The sequence below is a fragment of the Stegostoma tigrinum genome, chromosome 36, assembly GCF_030684315.1.
Source record: "Stegostoma tigrinum isolate sSteTig4 chromosome 36, sSteTig4.hap1, whole genome shotgun sequence".
NCBI classification, from domain to species: Eukaryota; Metazoa; Chordata; class Chondrichthyes; order Orectolobiformes; family Stegostomatidae; genus Stegostoma; species Stegostoma tigrinum.
Window position 1 is genome coordinate 13,404,520 of NC_081389.1, and position 14,695 is coordinate 13,419,214.

The window sequence follows — 14,695 nt, forward strand, 5'->3', positions numbered from 1 at the left end:
AATAAAATATCTGAAATTAAGGATCTAATGATGACCGTGTATCCATTGTCGATTGTTAGGGGAAAACCCATCTGGTTCACTAATGTCCTTTAGGGAAAGAAACTGCTATCCTTACCTGGTCTGGCCTACATGTGACTCTAGACCAACAGCAATGTGGTTGACTCTTAACTACCCTCTGGGCAATTAGGGATGGGCATAGATGCTGCCTGGCCAGCAATGCCCTCATCCCATGAATGGTTAAAGGAAATAAAATTGTAGACTGTGGATAGTTCTGGGAGGAGGAAGTGAGTTATTTCCTGTGGAGCTCCCAGCCTCTGACCTACTGTTGTAGCCGCAGTGTTAATATGATTGGTCCAGTTCAGGTTCTTCAAAATCTTGAAATTCCTCAGCACAGCTAATGATAGTCTCACTCACTCACCCATCCATCACCTCAGTCTCAACCATAAGTTCAACACCTGGTATCTAAACAACGCCAAATCCGGTCTAGTGGGTGGCATGGTGGCACGGGGGTGGCACTTGTCCTCACGACTCCAAGGACCTGATGTGACTCCAGCCTCGGGTGACTCACCGTGTCTGCACGGGTTTCCACTGGGGGCTCTGGTTTCCTCTTACGATCTGAAGGTGTACCAGTTAGATTGACCGGCCACTTTTAATTGCCCCATATTGTCTATGGATGTGCAGGCTTTACGGGTTAGCCATGGGAAATGCAGGGGTATGAAAAAGTGGGGTGGTGGTGTTGGTTCTGGGTGGGATGCTCCTTCGAAGGTCAATGTAGATTCAATGGGCTCTTTCGAAACTATAGGGGTTCTCGTGGAGCTGGAGTCTCGCAGTATCTAGTTACAAATGAAAGAAGGCATTTTCCAGGCATCTGATCCTCCCAAATCTATCTAGGTTCAAACAGCAACGTAACGGGAGAAACAGAACTGGGGTCTGATGGAAAAGTTAATAGTGGCAGAACCAGGCATCTTATCTATGAGGATAGGTTCACACAGGGCAGGTGCTGGATGACACCTAATATGGTTCAACTTTTGAAGAAAAGTGGTAGAGATACAACAGAGAATTATAGACCAGTGAATCTCACATCAGTGGTAGAGAAATTATTGGAGAATATTCTGAAGGAGAGAATTACTGTCCAATTGGAAAGGCAAGGTTTCACCAGGAACGGTCCACAGCATGGCTCTGTCAGACAGAGGTCACACCTAACAAATCTGGTGGAACTTTCCAAGGAGGTGACCAGATGTGTTGCTGAGGGTAATGTCAATGACTTAGTTTATACAGATTTAAGCAAAGCTTTCAGCAAGGTTCCACACAGGAGATCAGTAAAGAAGGTAAAAGCACAGAGAATGCAGAGCAACTTGGCAAATTGGATCCAAAATTGGTTAAGTGCTAGGAGACAGAGGGCAATGATAAGATGTTGTTTGAATGACTGGAGGCCAGTGTCCACTGGTATACCACAGGAGTCAGCGCTCCGTCCCTTATATACAATATAGTTATAGAAGAAAACGTGGAGAGGATAGGTAGCAGGTTTGTGGACGACATTAAATGTGCTCCTGAGATGCTACTTGGCCTGCTGTGTTCATCCAGCCTCACATTTTACTAACCGTGAGGAAGACAGTTTTATGTATACGAGGATACAGAAGGGTTGATCAGATGAGCAGATCAGTGGTAGAAATATCACAAGTACGAGGTGATGCACTTTGGAAAATGTAACAAGGCAAGCGAGTACTCAATAAATGGCTCACACTAGGAAGTTCAGGAGAGATCTTGGGATTGCTTGTCCACAGATTCCTGAAGGTGGCAGGACAGGTTAATAGGATAGTTAAGGCGGCAAACGGGACACTTGCTTTTATCAGTCAAGACATTGATTACATCAGCAGGGAAGTCTGTCGGAGCAGTACAAAACTTTCATTAGGCCACAGCTGAAGTAGTGTCTGCAGTTTTGGTCACTACACTAGGGAATGCAATTGAACTGGAGGGGCATGGACAGGGTGATAGAAAGCAGCTGTTCCCCTTCGATGAAGGATCAACAGCTAGGGTCCATCATTTTAAAGTAAAAGGTCGGAGATTTAAAGGGGATCTGAGGAAAATATTTTTCACCTGAAGGGCATTAGGAATCTAGAATACATTGCCTCAGAGAGTAGTTAAAGTGGGAAACACCACATTTAAAAGGTTTTTGGATGAGCACTTTAATTATTGAACCTTAGAAAGATGGAAGGCAAGTGTGGAAAAGTAGGACGAGTGAAGAATTAAAGTAGCTTCTGTTGGTAGAGACGCAATGGGCCTTTTCTGTAGTATATGATTCAATGATTCTATGATAGTTACCGGACATAGAGAACTAATCTCACTGAAAGCATCTTGAAGCCACTCCTTTAGGGGGAGAGGATGGTGTGCTGGCCTACTAATCAAAAGGAACAGGCTAACGTCCTGGGGACATGAGATCAAACTCCACCAAAAGAGCTGACAGAATTCAAATTTACTGAATAAAGCTAGTTTCAGTGATGACGGCCAGGACAGCTACAACAGGTCTTGTATCTTTGTATTACAATCCCTATAGAGCAGAAGGAGGGCATTTGGTCCATCGAGTCCACACCTGACCCTCTGAAGAGCATCCCATCCAGACCCACACCCCTTTCCTATCCCTGCATGGCTAACCCACTTAGCCTCCACGTCCCTGGACACTATGGGCAATTTAGCATGGCCAGTCCTCCGAACCTGAACATCACTGGACTGTGGGAGGAAACCGGGATATCTGGAGGAAACCCACACGGATACAGGGTGAATGTGCAAACTCCACACAGGCAGTGACCTGCAGGTGGAATCAAACCTGGGTCCCTGGCACTGTAAGGCAACTGTGCCACCCATGAGCCACCATGCCGCCCATATAAACTCACCTAGTTCACTCAGGTCCTGCAGGAGGAGAATTCCTTACCCAGTCTGACCCTGCATGGGGCTCCAGATCGACATTAAAGCGGAGTTGTTTCTTGCCACCCCATGAAAGACTGACAAGAAGAAAAACTCAAAAACTGTCATATGATTGTCAAGAATTGTGAGTACATTTGGCCCATAGAGTCTGTACTGGGGTTAATGCCCCACACAAACTTCTTCAACCACCTCCACCAGTGTATCCTTTTATTTCTTCTTCTCTCACACACATAACTGGCTTCCCCGTGAAAGCATCAATGCCATCCATCTCCCAGTGGTCACATGCTCACATTCTAACCACACTCTACACTAGGAAGTTCCTCCCAGGTTTCCTCCTGGATATGCTGCTTTCCTGTTGATTATTTCACGAATCAGATGCTTTGGGCCTGACCCCACGCTGGAGCTCTTTGTAGCTTCACACATGCCTATACTGTTTACTGAGCAAACAAGAAAGCAGCCAGTAGTACTCTTCACTGTGTTCCTGTTTCACACCATCCAAACTACATGTTTTTTTTTGAAGAAAAACAGAAACAGAGCCCACATCTTTATTTTAAACAAAACACATGCCTGATGCTAATAATCATCAAACCACAACAGACGGTTTTTAAATTGCAACAGATCTTGTTGCAGTTAAAACCTGAATGTCTAAACAAGGGCAGTATTCCTGGGAAAACAACAAAACATTGTGCCTATTTGCAAGCCAGTCCAATGAGCCACCAGATATCATGTGTGCTCTCACTGTAAATAGAGACACCAACTAACAAAATACCAACGAACTAGAATTCAACATTCAATGAAATTACAGTAACCTTGCTTCAGTCCAAAAGATGCGCAGGCTAGGTGGATTGGTCATGCTAAATTGCCCGTAGCGTTCAGGGGTGTGTGGGTTATAGGGGGATGGGGGTGGGCCTGGATGGGATGCTCCAAAGGGTGGTGTGGACTTGTTGGGCCAAAGGGCCTGTTTCCACACTGTATGGAATCTAATCTAATCTAATAAAAAAATGAAGGCAAAGCAAATGTTGGCCAAATATCACATTGTATACCCATCAGGGTGGATGGATGAATAGGAAGGGTTTAGAGATATTTGGGCCTAATGCTGGCAGATGGGATGAGGATAATTCAGGATATCTGATCAGCATGAATGAGTTGGACCAAAGGGTCTGATTCTATACCATACATCTTTATGACTGTATATGGCAGCAAATACTGATGTAACATTAATATTACTAGCAAGGTTAAGGATATGCCAACAAAGGGCATTCATGCAATATCTGAAGGCTCACTAGACCCGAAACATTAACTCTGCTTCTCTCTCCACTGATGCTGCCAGACCTGCTGAGTTTCTCCAGCAACTCCTGTTTTTGTTTGAGAAAGCTTTCTGTTTGTTAATTTGATTATTGATTTTGCTCAGAAGGGATCTTCTGGCCAAAAGGATCACTGAGAGATTCAGATAGCGGGCTGTGGAAGAGTTCAATAGATCTGACTGCCTGGTTAAGTCCACTCGGAGAGTCACAGAATCATACAGCATAGGAGAGGCCTTTCAGCCCATCGAGTCTATACCACCAAAATGAAACATAGTCCCTCAAAAGGCCAAGTATGATATTTTAAAGTTTTTAAACATCCTACAAAGTTTCAACTTTTCTGTTACAGTGCTCCTTTAATGTTCCGTTAAATTAATTAATTTGTTTTCTTTAGTTTCTGAGACAAGTATCAAGCAGAACAGAACCTGTCTAATTAGATGACTATAAACAGGTCCAGCTAGCAGCCTGTTTGAGGGATCGTTCATCCTGGCTCTATCTCTTTTCACAGTTACACTGAGATGTTCAGGAACAATAATTCCACTAGCATATTTGAGGCCTTCCACAATCCAGCATGTTACTTTAATGTGATACAGAGTCATAGCGTCATACAACACAGAAACAGACCCTTTGGTCCAACTCATCCATGCCAACCAGATATTCCACATTAATCTAGTCCCATTTGACAGCATTTGGCCCACAACCCTCTAAATGCTTCCTGCTCATAAACCCATCCAGATGTCTTTTAAATGTTGTAACTGTATCAGCCTCGACCACTTCCTCTGTTAGCTCATTCCATACATGCACTACCCTCTGTGTGAAAAAGTTGCCCCGTTAGGTTCCTTTTAAATCTCTCCCTTCTCACTTTAAATCTATTCCCTCTGGTTTTGGACTCCCCTATCCTGGAGGAAAGCCTTTGGCTATTTACCCTATCTATGTCCCTCATGATTTTATCAATCTCTATAAGGTCACCCCTCAGCCTCCGTCACTCCAGGGAAATTAACCCCAGCCTATTCAGCCTCTCCCTATAGCTCAAACCCTCCAAACCTGGCAACATTGTAGTAAATATTTTCTAAACCCTTTCAAGTTTCAAAACATACATTCAAGAGCAGGGAGACCAGAACTGAATGCAGTATTCCAAAAGTGGCCCGTCAAACCTGTGAGTGAGTAATATATCCAGCGCCATCCTCCCAGTAACCCTGCATGTTCCTCCTGGTGTAGTAACATCAAAGCATCTCTTTTAAAAGTGACACATAATTTTCAACTTTGTTCAACCCTCTCTAAATTATTACAAGTGCATAAAGAAATATTTCTGGGACACCCAATGTTAGAAGGCACGCATATAATAATGCTACACTCTTAAGTAAACTTACTATCAAGGAAAGGATTTTTGTCCAGTTTTAGATTCCACCATCTTGCTTGGGATCCATTTGAAAGCAAAGTGTGTAAAACTTATAAAGTCTCAACCATTGTCACAAATTGACAGGAAAACTCATTTTACAGCTTATGTCATTTACATGAGGCTCCCCACACATCTTATTATTGACACATACATGGTATTGAAGTGACAATTAAAAGATTTTCTGTTGCTTTCAAAATTACATGTTATTTTTTGGAGAAAATTATTCCTTTTGTGGATGACAAGGCCTCAGTTTTTTTTTCCTCAGCTTAACATGCCATTTGATGGTTAGAAAGAATAATCCGAGTATCAAATAAATCTACACCAGGTATGTAATTAGTAATTTGTTGTATTTGTTTTACTCATTTGCTCTTCCAGACAGACAAACACAGGATCGCCTTGTTTAAAAAAGTCAATATAAATATTCTCTGAATTAAACAAACAATTAAATATAGTCTGAGATAACAAGGCGTAGAGCTGGATGAACACAGCAGGCCAAGCAGCATCAGAGGAGAAAGAAGGCTGATGTTTCGGGCCTAGACCCTTCTTCAGAAATGGGGGAGGGGAAGGAGGTTCTGAAATAATTAGGGAGAGAGGGGGAGGTGGATCCATCTTCTATCCGCCTCCCCCTCTCTCCCCATTTATTTCAGAACCCCCTTCCTCTCCCCCATTTCTGAAGAAGGGTCTAGGCCTGAAACGTCAGATTTCCTGCTCCTGAGATGCTGCTTGACCTGCTGTGTTCATCCAGCTCCACATCTTGTTGTCTCAGATTCTCCAGCATCTGCAGTTCCTACTGTCTCTGAATTAAATATAGTCTCTTACTTTTCTTGAAATAATTTTGGGAAACCAATACTGGGGTCTCTGAACTACGAACATCTGACTCAGGAATGCTCCAACGGGATTCCATGCACGGGTGGACATACAAAGATCCTATACATGAAAATTACCTGTACTTCCTGAATCTCTATGTTGCAGAGACCTGCATTGTGTTGCCTTGCATATAAATCGACTTGCAAATGGACATGAGGACAGGCGCCATTCACAATCTGGGACTGCCTGTCCATTGATTTTAACAGAGGATGTGAGAAAGGTAGCTGGCTATGTAGTATACAAGGCGGCTCTCTCATTAAACAGAGCATGACAGATTCAACTGGTGGGGTTTTACCCGAAGGTCACTACACCTCAGGCAAGGCATGAGATTAAGGAGAGTCCTACAGCAGCCAGCAGCCCAGGTTGGTAACCAGTTGAGACCAGTCAGACCACTTGGAAGCTCTTACAGAACGACTATCATGTCTATCTTTTTAACTTTATTTCTTATTTTCCTTACTTATACCACGTATATCCGTAATGTAGTGTGGCTGTCCTTCTATATGTTCTCTATTTTTTTGCAGCTAAGGGTTGTACCTGGGTACTTTGTACTTAAGATGGTGTCATGTGTTGGTGACGTTGTACACATTTCTGTACTCCTGTTCTTTTGTAACTTGAGTAGATGTGACAATAAACCTAATTCTAATTCTAACTCATGGTAACCTAAGCTGGTGTAGGAACTGAACCCACGCTGTTGTTGTCACTCTGCACTGCAAACCAGCAAACTGAGCTAACTATTTGACTGACTCGCCGACCTGGTGAAATTATTCTTGGAATTACTATTCTGTCATACCCGCAATTATGCATAATAAATACAGTATGCCTTAACACCGACTGCTGGGAAGCCCCACTACATCCAGTTAGATAAACATTCTGAACACCAGCTAAATTCGGGTCCTTGGAATTTTTAGTTTCATTGTTGTTTCGCAGACCGTAATTGCAGTTTTAGATCATTCTGCCTTCATAAAGATATTGATATTTAGTGAACTAATGGAGATGTACAAAAGCAGTTCCATCACAGAAAATGAAACTGTGTAAATTGTCAGGAGAAATCCCCATGAGACTTGCAATCATCTCTGAGAAATTTTTTTCTAAATGATCCACTGCAGCTGGACTGAAGGCTAGCATCTTTACCTTAGGGTTCAATAGGCTTCAGCTTCAAGTCGCAATCCAGATGACTAGAATACAAACACCCCCCTCACTACACATGCTCTGACTTACAACATCAGTTGGATGGATTGCTCAAACGAAGAACCAGTGGGCACAACAGGCTGAAGGCCTCCATTTGCACTGTAACAATTCTACGAGTCTGTGACAAGAGTGTGATAAGGAATCATAGAATCCCCCACAACGTGGATGCAGGCCATTCAGCCCAACGAGTCCACACCGACCCTCCAAAGAGCATCCCACCCAGACCCACCTCCTATTCCAACCCTGAATTTCCAATGGCTAACCAACCCAGCCTGTACTTGCCTGGAAGAATGGACAATTTAGCATGGCCAATCCACCCAAGCTGGGTGCACATGTGTATAAATCACTAAAAGTAGGATTGCAGGTGCAGCAGGTAATTAAAAAGGCAAATGGAATTTTGTCTGCCATTGCTCAAGGGATGGAGTTTAAAAACCGGGAGGCTATGCTGCAGCTGTATAGGGTCCTGGTGAGGCCACACCTGGAGTACTGTGTGCAGTTTTGGTCTCCTTACTTGAAAAGAGATACACTAGCACTGGAGGGGGTGCAGAGGTGATTCACTTGGTTGACTCCAGAGTTGAGAGGGTTGGATTATGAGGAGAGACAGAGTAGACTGGGATTATACCCTTTGGAATTCAGAAGAATGAGGGGAGATCTTATAGAAACATATAAGATTAGGAAGGGAATAGATAAGGTGGAGGCAGGGAGGTTGTTTCCACTAGCAGGTGAACTAGGATAGAGGGCATTGCCTCAAAATAAAGGGAAGTGGATGCAGTACTGAGGTCAGGAGGAACTTCTTCACCCAAAGGGTTGTGAATCTGTGGAATTCCCTGCACAGTGAGGTGATTGAAACTACTTCTGAATGTTTTTAAGGCAAGGCAAGATAAATTTTTGAACATTAAAGGAATTAAGGGTTATGGTGAGTGGGCGGGTAAGTGGAGCTGAGTATCAAAACGATCAGCCATGATCTTATTAAATGGCAGGGCAGGCTCGAAGGGCCAGATGGCCTACTTCTGCTCCTGGTTCTTATGTTCTTATATCTTCGGACTGTGGGAGGAAATCGGAGCACCCGGAGGGAACACACGCAGACAAAGGAAGAATGTGAAAACTTCACACGGACAGCCGCCTGAGGATGGAATCGGGTGCCTTGCACTGTGAAGCAGCAGTGCTAACCACTGTGCCACCATGCTACCTTATATTGAGCTAATTTTATCTCAATGCAAGTGGAAGGGTTCTGAACAAGTTAAAATCTTGCTCAAACAGGTTCTAGCACAGAAGCTTAGCGGAGACTCCTGCCTTTAAGTCTGGGCTCCAATAAAAGCATGCAAAGGCACAGAAGTAATTTGATTGATCCATTAAATCATATTTGCAACATTTTTGAGGCATTTTATTTAAAACTTTGAACTTAAAAGATCTCCCTGGAAAAAATTTGGCATTACATTATAAAATCACTAAGTGATTTAATTATTTCACTGCGACAACACAAGCTGACATAGGAAAAAGTGATTGGAGATCCAGGCTTAAACATTTGCAATGGGAAAAGTTGGCACTTGATTGTAACCAACAACTTAGCACAGGAAGGAAATATATGCCCATGTCTACCACAGACTTGAAGAAAAAAAAGATAATTTTTAAAGATCTGGCTGATTTCTTTTAAGCTGGGTGTGAAGAGTTAGACGTAAATACCCTGCACCAAAAACATTTAACTTCTGACTGACTGATAGTCACAGAAAGTAAAGTCTAAGACTGTAGATAGGAGCCAGGTAAAAATTGTAAAGATTTGGCATGACTTTTATGTTTTTGAATTTAGAGAATTTTCAGCACAGAAGAAGGCATTCAAGCCATTGTGTCTGTGCCAGCTTTGTGTAAGAGCAATTCATTTAGTTCCACTACCCTGCCTTTATAAAATGGCCCTGCACGATTTTCCTTAACAGATAATGATCCAATTCCGAATGTCATAATTGAATCAGCCTCAATATGCGTCTGAGGCAGCACATTCCAGATCCTAGATAACAAAGTGTGGAGCTGGATGAACGCAGAAGGCCAAGCAGCATCTCAGGACCATAAAAGCTGATGTTTTGGGCCTAGAACCTTCATCAGATCCTAACCACTCACTGTATAAAAATGTCTTTCTGCATATCGCCATTGTTCCTTGTTGCCAATTACCTTAAATCCTTTGGTTCTCTATCCTTTCCACAATGGGAACAGCTTCTTTCTAGCTATTCAATATTTCTGATTACAAAGCAAGGCATCTTATATGATGGATGAGGAGTCATCTAGACTCATAATATTAGCTTGCTTTCTATCCATGGAGACTGCCTGACCCACTGTAATCTGCAGCACTTTTTGCTTTCAGTTCAGATTCCAGCATCTGCAGTAATTTGCTCCTCACCCTTATCAACTTGCCTATCCCGTTACAAAAAACTGTGAACACATTCTCCACAATTCCTCCTTTTTTGCATCACCCCCTCCTCAAATTCTAACTATTTAGATTATACTGCCTCTCCATGTTGTTCCATCGAAATTACACCACTTCATACGTAGCACATTAATTGTGTCTATATCCCCATTTTCTGCTACTCTCGTGTTCACCATACACTGCCAAATTGTGTATCATTTGCAAGTTTGGGATTTTTACTCCCTTATACACACCAGCCAAGTCACTCTTGTATAATAAAAGCAATGGTCCTAACGCCCACCCCTGGAGAATTGCATTGTATAAACATTCTTAACACTGAGCAAATAGATTCAGGTCTTTGAACCTCCTGATTTTTGTTACTCTGTAGAATGTCAACTTTATCTTGGATGGCATGCTTGCATAATTAGATCATTCTGACTTCATAAAGAAACAGATATATAATGAGTAATTAGAAATATGTAAAAAACAAACATATCACGAAAATTAAACTGCATGAAAAGGCTGAGGAAAATGCCTTGCAGTAGTTTTAATAATAACTGGGAAACTTTTTTTTTGACTGCAACAGTGCAGCTGAACTGAAGGCTAACATCTTTGTCTTAAGAGCTCAGAGGCTGTGTTCAAGTCTTACTCCAGAGACTCAAACACACTGATAGTCCAATGCTTTACTGAGAGTTATTCATGTTAAAACAAATCTTGAATGGCCTTTCTTGCCTAGGTTTAAAATACAACATGACAATATGGGGAAGATGGTGGGAATTGTGGGAATAGACGACTCACAATCACAGATCAATACACAGTGATTGCTGGAGAAACGCAGCAGGTCTGGTATTATCTGTGGACAGAGAAACAAAGTTTACCTTTCAGGTTCAATATGACTCCTCTGCAGAAGAATTCCAGTTCTGAAGAGTCACACCAGACTTGAATTGCTAACTCTGTTTCTCTGCAGTCCAGCTGCCAGACCTGCTGAGTTCCTTCAGCATTCTCTCTGTTTGTTTCAGATTTCCAACATCCGCAGAATTTTATATTTAGCCCTGAATAACACTCTGGGAATGTGGACTCAGTTCTCAGCACGGCAGCTGTTGGAAATTAAATTCAATTCATAAATTTGGAATTGAAAGCTAATCCCAGTCATGGTGACTCTGAAACTATCATCAGTTGTTGTAAAAACTCATCTGGCTAACTAATGTTTCTCAGGGAAGGAAAGATGTGTTCCTGACTTGGTCTGGCCTCCTTGTGGCTCCAGGCAAACAACAATGTGGCCAACTCTTGACTGTCCTCTGAAATGGCCCAGCAAACCACTCAAGAATAGGCAACAAATGTCAAAGGAACCCACACCTCATGAAAATACAAAGAAGGCTTCACAGAATCCCTGCAGCATGGAAACAGGCTATGCGGCCCAGTGAGTCCACGCCAACCCTCCAAACAGCAGCTCACCCAGACCCAAGCCGCCATCCCTATCCCTTAACCCTGCATTTCCCATGGCTAACCCACCTAGCTTGCACTTCCCTGGACACCTTGGGTGATTAACATGGTCAACCCACCTATCCTGCACATCTTTGGACCGTGGGAGGAAACTGGAGCACCAGGAGGAAACCCACACAGACACGGGGAGAATGTGCAAACTCCACACAGACAGTCACCTGAGGCTGGAATCGGCCCTGGCATGGTGAAGTGGTAGTGCTAACCACTGTGTCACCCTCGGGTAAGTTCTCCTGAGTCCTGTTGAACATAGTTCCCAAATACCAATATGACCAAAAACAGAACATTTTGTCATTAATCGCTGGTTGCTGCAAGCTTTCTATGTGCGGATTACTTGCCTTGTTTCCTATATTATGACAGTGGTTGCATTAGCTGAAAAACATTGGTCCTGAGGCTATCAAAATTGCAAATAATTGCACGTCTTTTCCCAATCAAGAGTGAGAACAGAAAGCCAATGGCTGTGGGGACCAAAACATTGCAACGTTCAACATGTACATCACTGGTCAAACGTGAGCCGTGCTTATAAGAAATAATTTCCAATATTGATTTGCATACGACAAGCCTGAAGACCTGAATAACATGCTTTAATGCTCACCCACTGGGGCACATTCATTCAAGAAGCATGCAATGCACATTCGTGTCTTATAAAATGTCTCATTAATGTGTGCACTGGTGGAGAGAGTTTGAAGAGGGCAATAATGCAGTTGTGACAGGCAAGCATTTGAAGAATTTCAACAATGCTTAGAGAAAATAGTAATTTTGTGTTGGATTCTGTTTCAACAGCCAAACCGAGCACCACTTGACAACCCACTGCACATTTTAAACACTATTACCTCTGCTGCTTTGGTCTGGTCTATACACACTCCCCAGGGCCATACGCGGTAGGGGAACATGGCGTCTCAGCTGCTCGGCCCCTCCATTGGGATCCACTCGCCGCAGTGTGTATTGGTCCAAACCGGTGGAGGGGGCATTCGGCTCACTATACCGGGACGAGGCGTATGGGTCCACCGGCACATTGCGGTTGAACGGGTAGCTTCCGGCACCGGCTCTGTCGGTGATGACTCTTGGGCCCAAGTGGCCAACCTCTGAGGATGGGCCTGGCGATTGAAGGCTAGGGTTTCCATCAGATGGTGAAAGGGAGGACGGAGACTCGGCCGCTGGGAGACTCTGTCCCCTGCTCTCGTCATAAAGGCTGTGCATGTATCTCCGATCGAGCCCGTCCAAGGCCGGGGGTTGCTGGGGAAGGTGGTACCTCTCCTGGCTGGGGAATTGGCCCTGGGACCTGTACGGGTAGACATTTTCTCTGTACTCATCATATCTTGTCCTGGGCATTAAGGCATACCCCCTACCTTCAGGGGGTAAACCGCTGGGCACTCTCCGATAGGGCACACTTTCATCCATAGCATCAAAGACTCTGGGTGACCCGTGCTCATAGCCGGAGTCATAGGAGCTGGGATAGGATGGTTGGTGGGCCAATGGGTAACGTTGGTAAGGAGGCTGAGCATAAGGGCTATCCGCAAAGGAGCTGACCGGCTGGTGTTGCCTGGACCTGGTTTCCTGCCTGGTGGAGGGGGGCACATACCGGTGGGTGTTGCTGGGGTCCCCGAAAGTGCCTTGCCTCCAGTTGTCGGGCACCTGCCCGAAACCGAAAGGGTGCCTGGTCTGACCTCTCACCGTCTCCGAGGCCACTCTGCCCGTCTGTGCTGGAGCCTGGCGACGCCCGTGATTGGCTCCGGGGCGTTGGAGCTGCCTCCTGTTGGGATCCCGGCCGCTGGCACCTCCCAGCCATACCCTGGGGCTGCTCCGGGCTGGGTGCTGACCGGCAGGGAGGTACTCAGAGCCGCTGTGCAGCAGGCTGTAGACACGGCCGTTGTTCTCCCAGCGAATCATCTGCCTCCAGTTGTCCTCTGTGGCCGCTGACCGCTGCGCCGACCCCGGCTGGAACCGCAAGGAAATTAACGAAGAAACTGACCAGCAACTGAGCCACAGCAGAAGACGCCTCTCTCTGGCCCCATGCATCTCGTACGGTGTACCAATCCTCTCTGCTCGCCTGGAAAACTTTGCAAATGTGCCACCTCTCTGCATAAAGACACACTCTCTCTCTCTCCCCCCCAATCTAGATTTCCCGGTGTTACTGTTCTACGCACAGCCCCGGACTGGACATGTTGGGTCACAGTGATAGTGAAAGACAGAGGGAGAGAGAAATCAACTCTTCCCTTCAAATATTCCCAACGTTTCTGCCGTGACACTTAAAATGCATCAACTCACTTTGCACCGCCTTTTTTTTAAAAAATTCTTGCTACTGTTCCTGTCTCTCTCTCTCTCTGTTCACTGCGGGATCTACCGGTTCCCCCTTGTAGGTTTGCCTCTCTCTCTCAGGCATTCCCTGAAAATCTCGACCGCCAGCGGACTTCCACACACCAAAAAAAGAGATTCCCCTGCAATTTTCTTTCCCCGGGCAACCAAACAGATCAGCCCCAAGCCGAGTTCTTTGCCCCTCCCCAATCCAGGCTTGAAGTTAACATTCCCGAACTGCAGTGGAACTGAAAAGTCTCTGCCCAATACACAGAGAACTTTCATTTCTGTCGTTGCAAGAAGTTTGAGGATCAGAAGGGAAAAAAAACAGTAACGTCAAAAAGGAGATTCTTGCCTATGAACTCACTTGGGGGGGGGTTTATTTTGAAATTTACAAAATGCACAAAAGACCCTTGGACAGGTACATGAATAGGAAAAGCTTAGAGGGATATGGACCAAATGGGGCTCGTTACGTTTGGAAACCTGGCTGGTATGGACGAGTTGGACTGAAGGGTCTGTTTCCATGCTTTATGACTCCATGACTTCTATCAGTATGCCCCACTGACCTGTTTTACTAACGCTTTTTATTGTTATCATTTAGTAAATGTCAATATTATTAATTTTGCTTTTTAGTCCCCAAGCGGCTTCATGTCCTTACCGCATCGGGGAAGTTTCTCAACTTGCTATACTTTCTCCATTAATGTGTGACTTCCTCATAGCCATACACTTAGATCCTTAACTGTCATTGAACAGTACACCTAAAAGCTCCTCTTGCCCCCCGCCACCCCACTGCGACAACTGTGACCATATTTTGAGGCTCGAAAATTG

The 14,695-nt window shown here is 44.5% G+C and overlaps 1 protein-coding gene across 1 annotated transcript in view; it reads right to left on the minus strand.

Moving 5' to 3' along the window:
- LOC125446816 (lysyl oxidase homolog 1) overlaps positions 1-14,099 on the minus strand; it is an 89,378-nt gene extending 75,279 nt beyond the window's left edge. Inside the window, exon 1 of the mRNA XM_048520688.2 lies at positions 12,406-14,099. Within this exon, the coding sequence (XP_048376645.1) occupies positions 12,406-13,657 (1,252 nt within the window). The 5' untranslated portion in view covers positions 13,658-14,099. The remainder of the gene's footprint in view (positions 1-12,405) is intronic.
- Between the last annotated feature and the right edge of the window lie 596 nt (positions 14,100-14,695).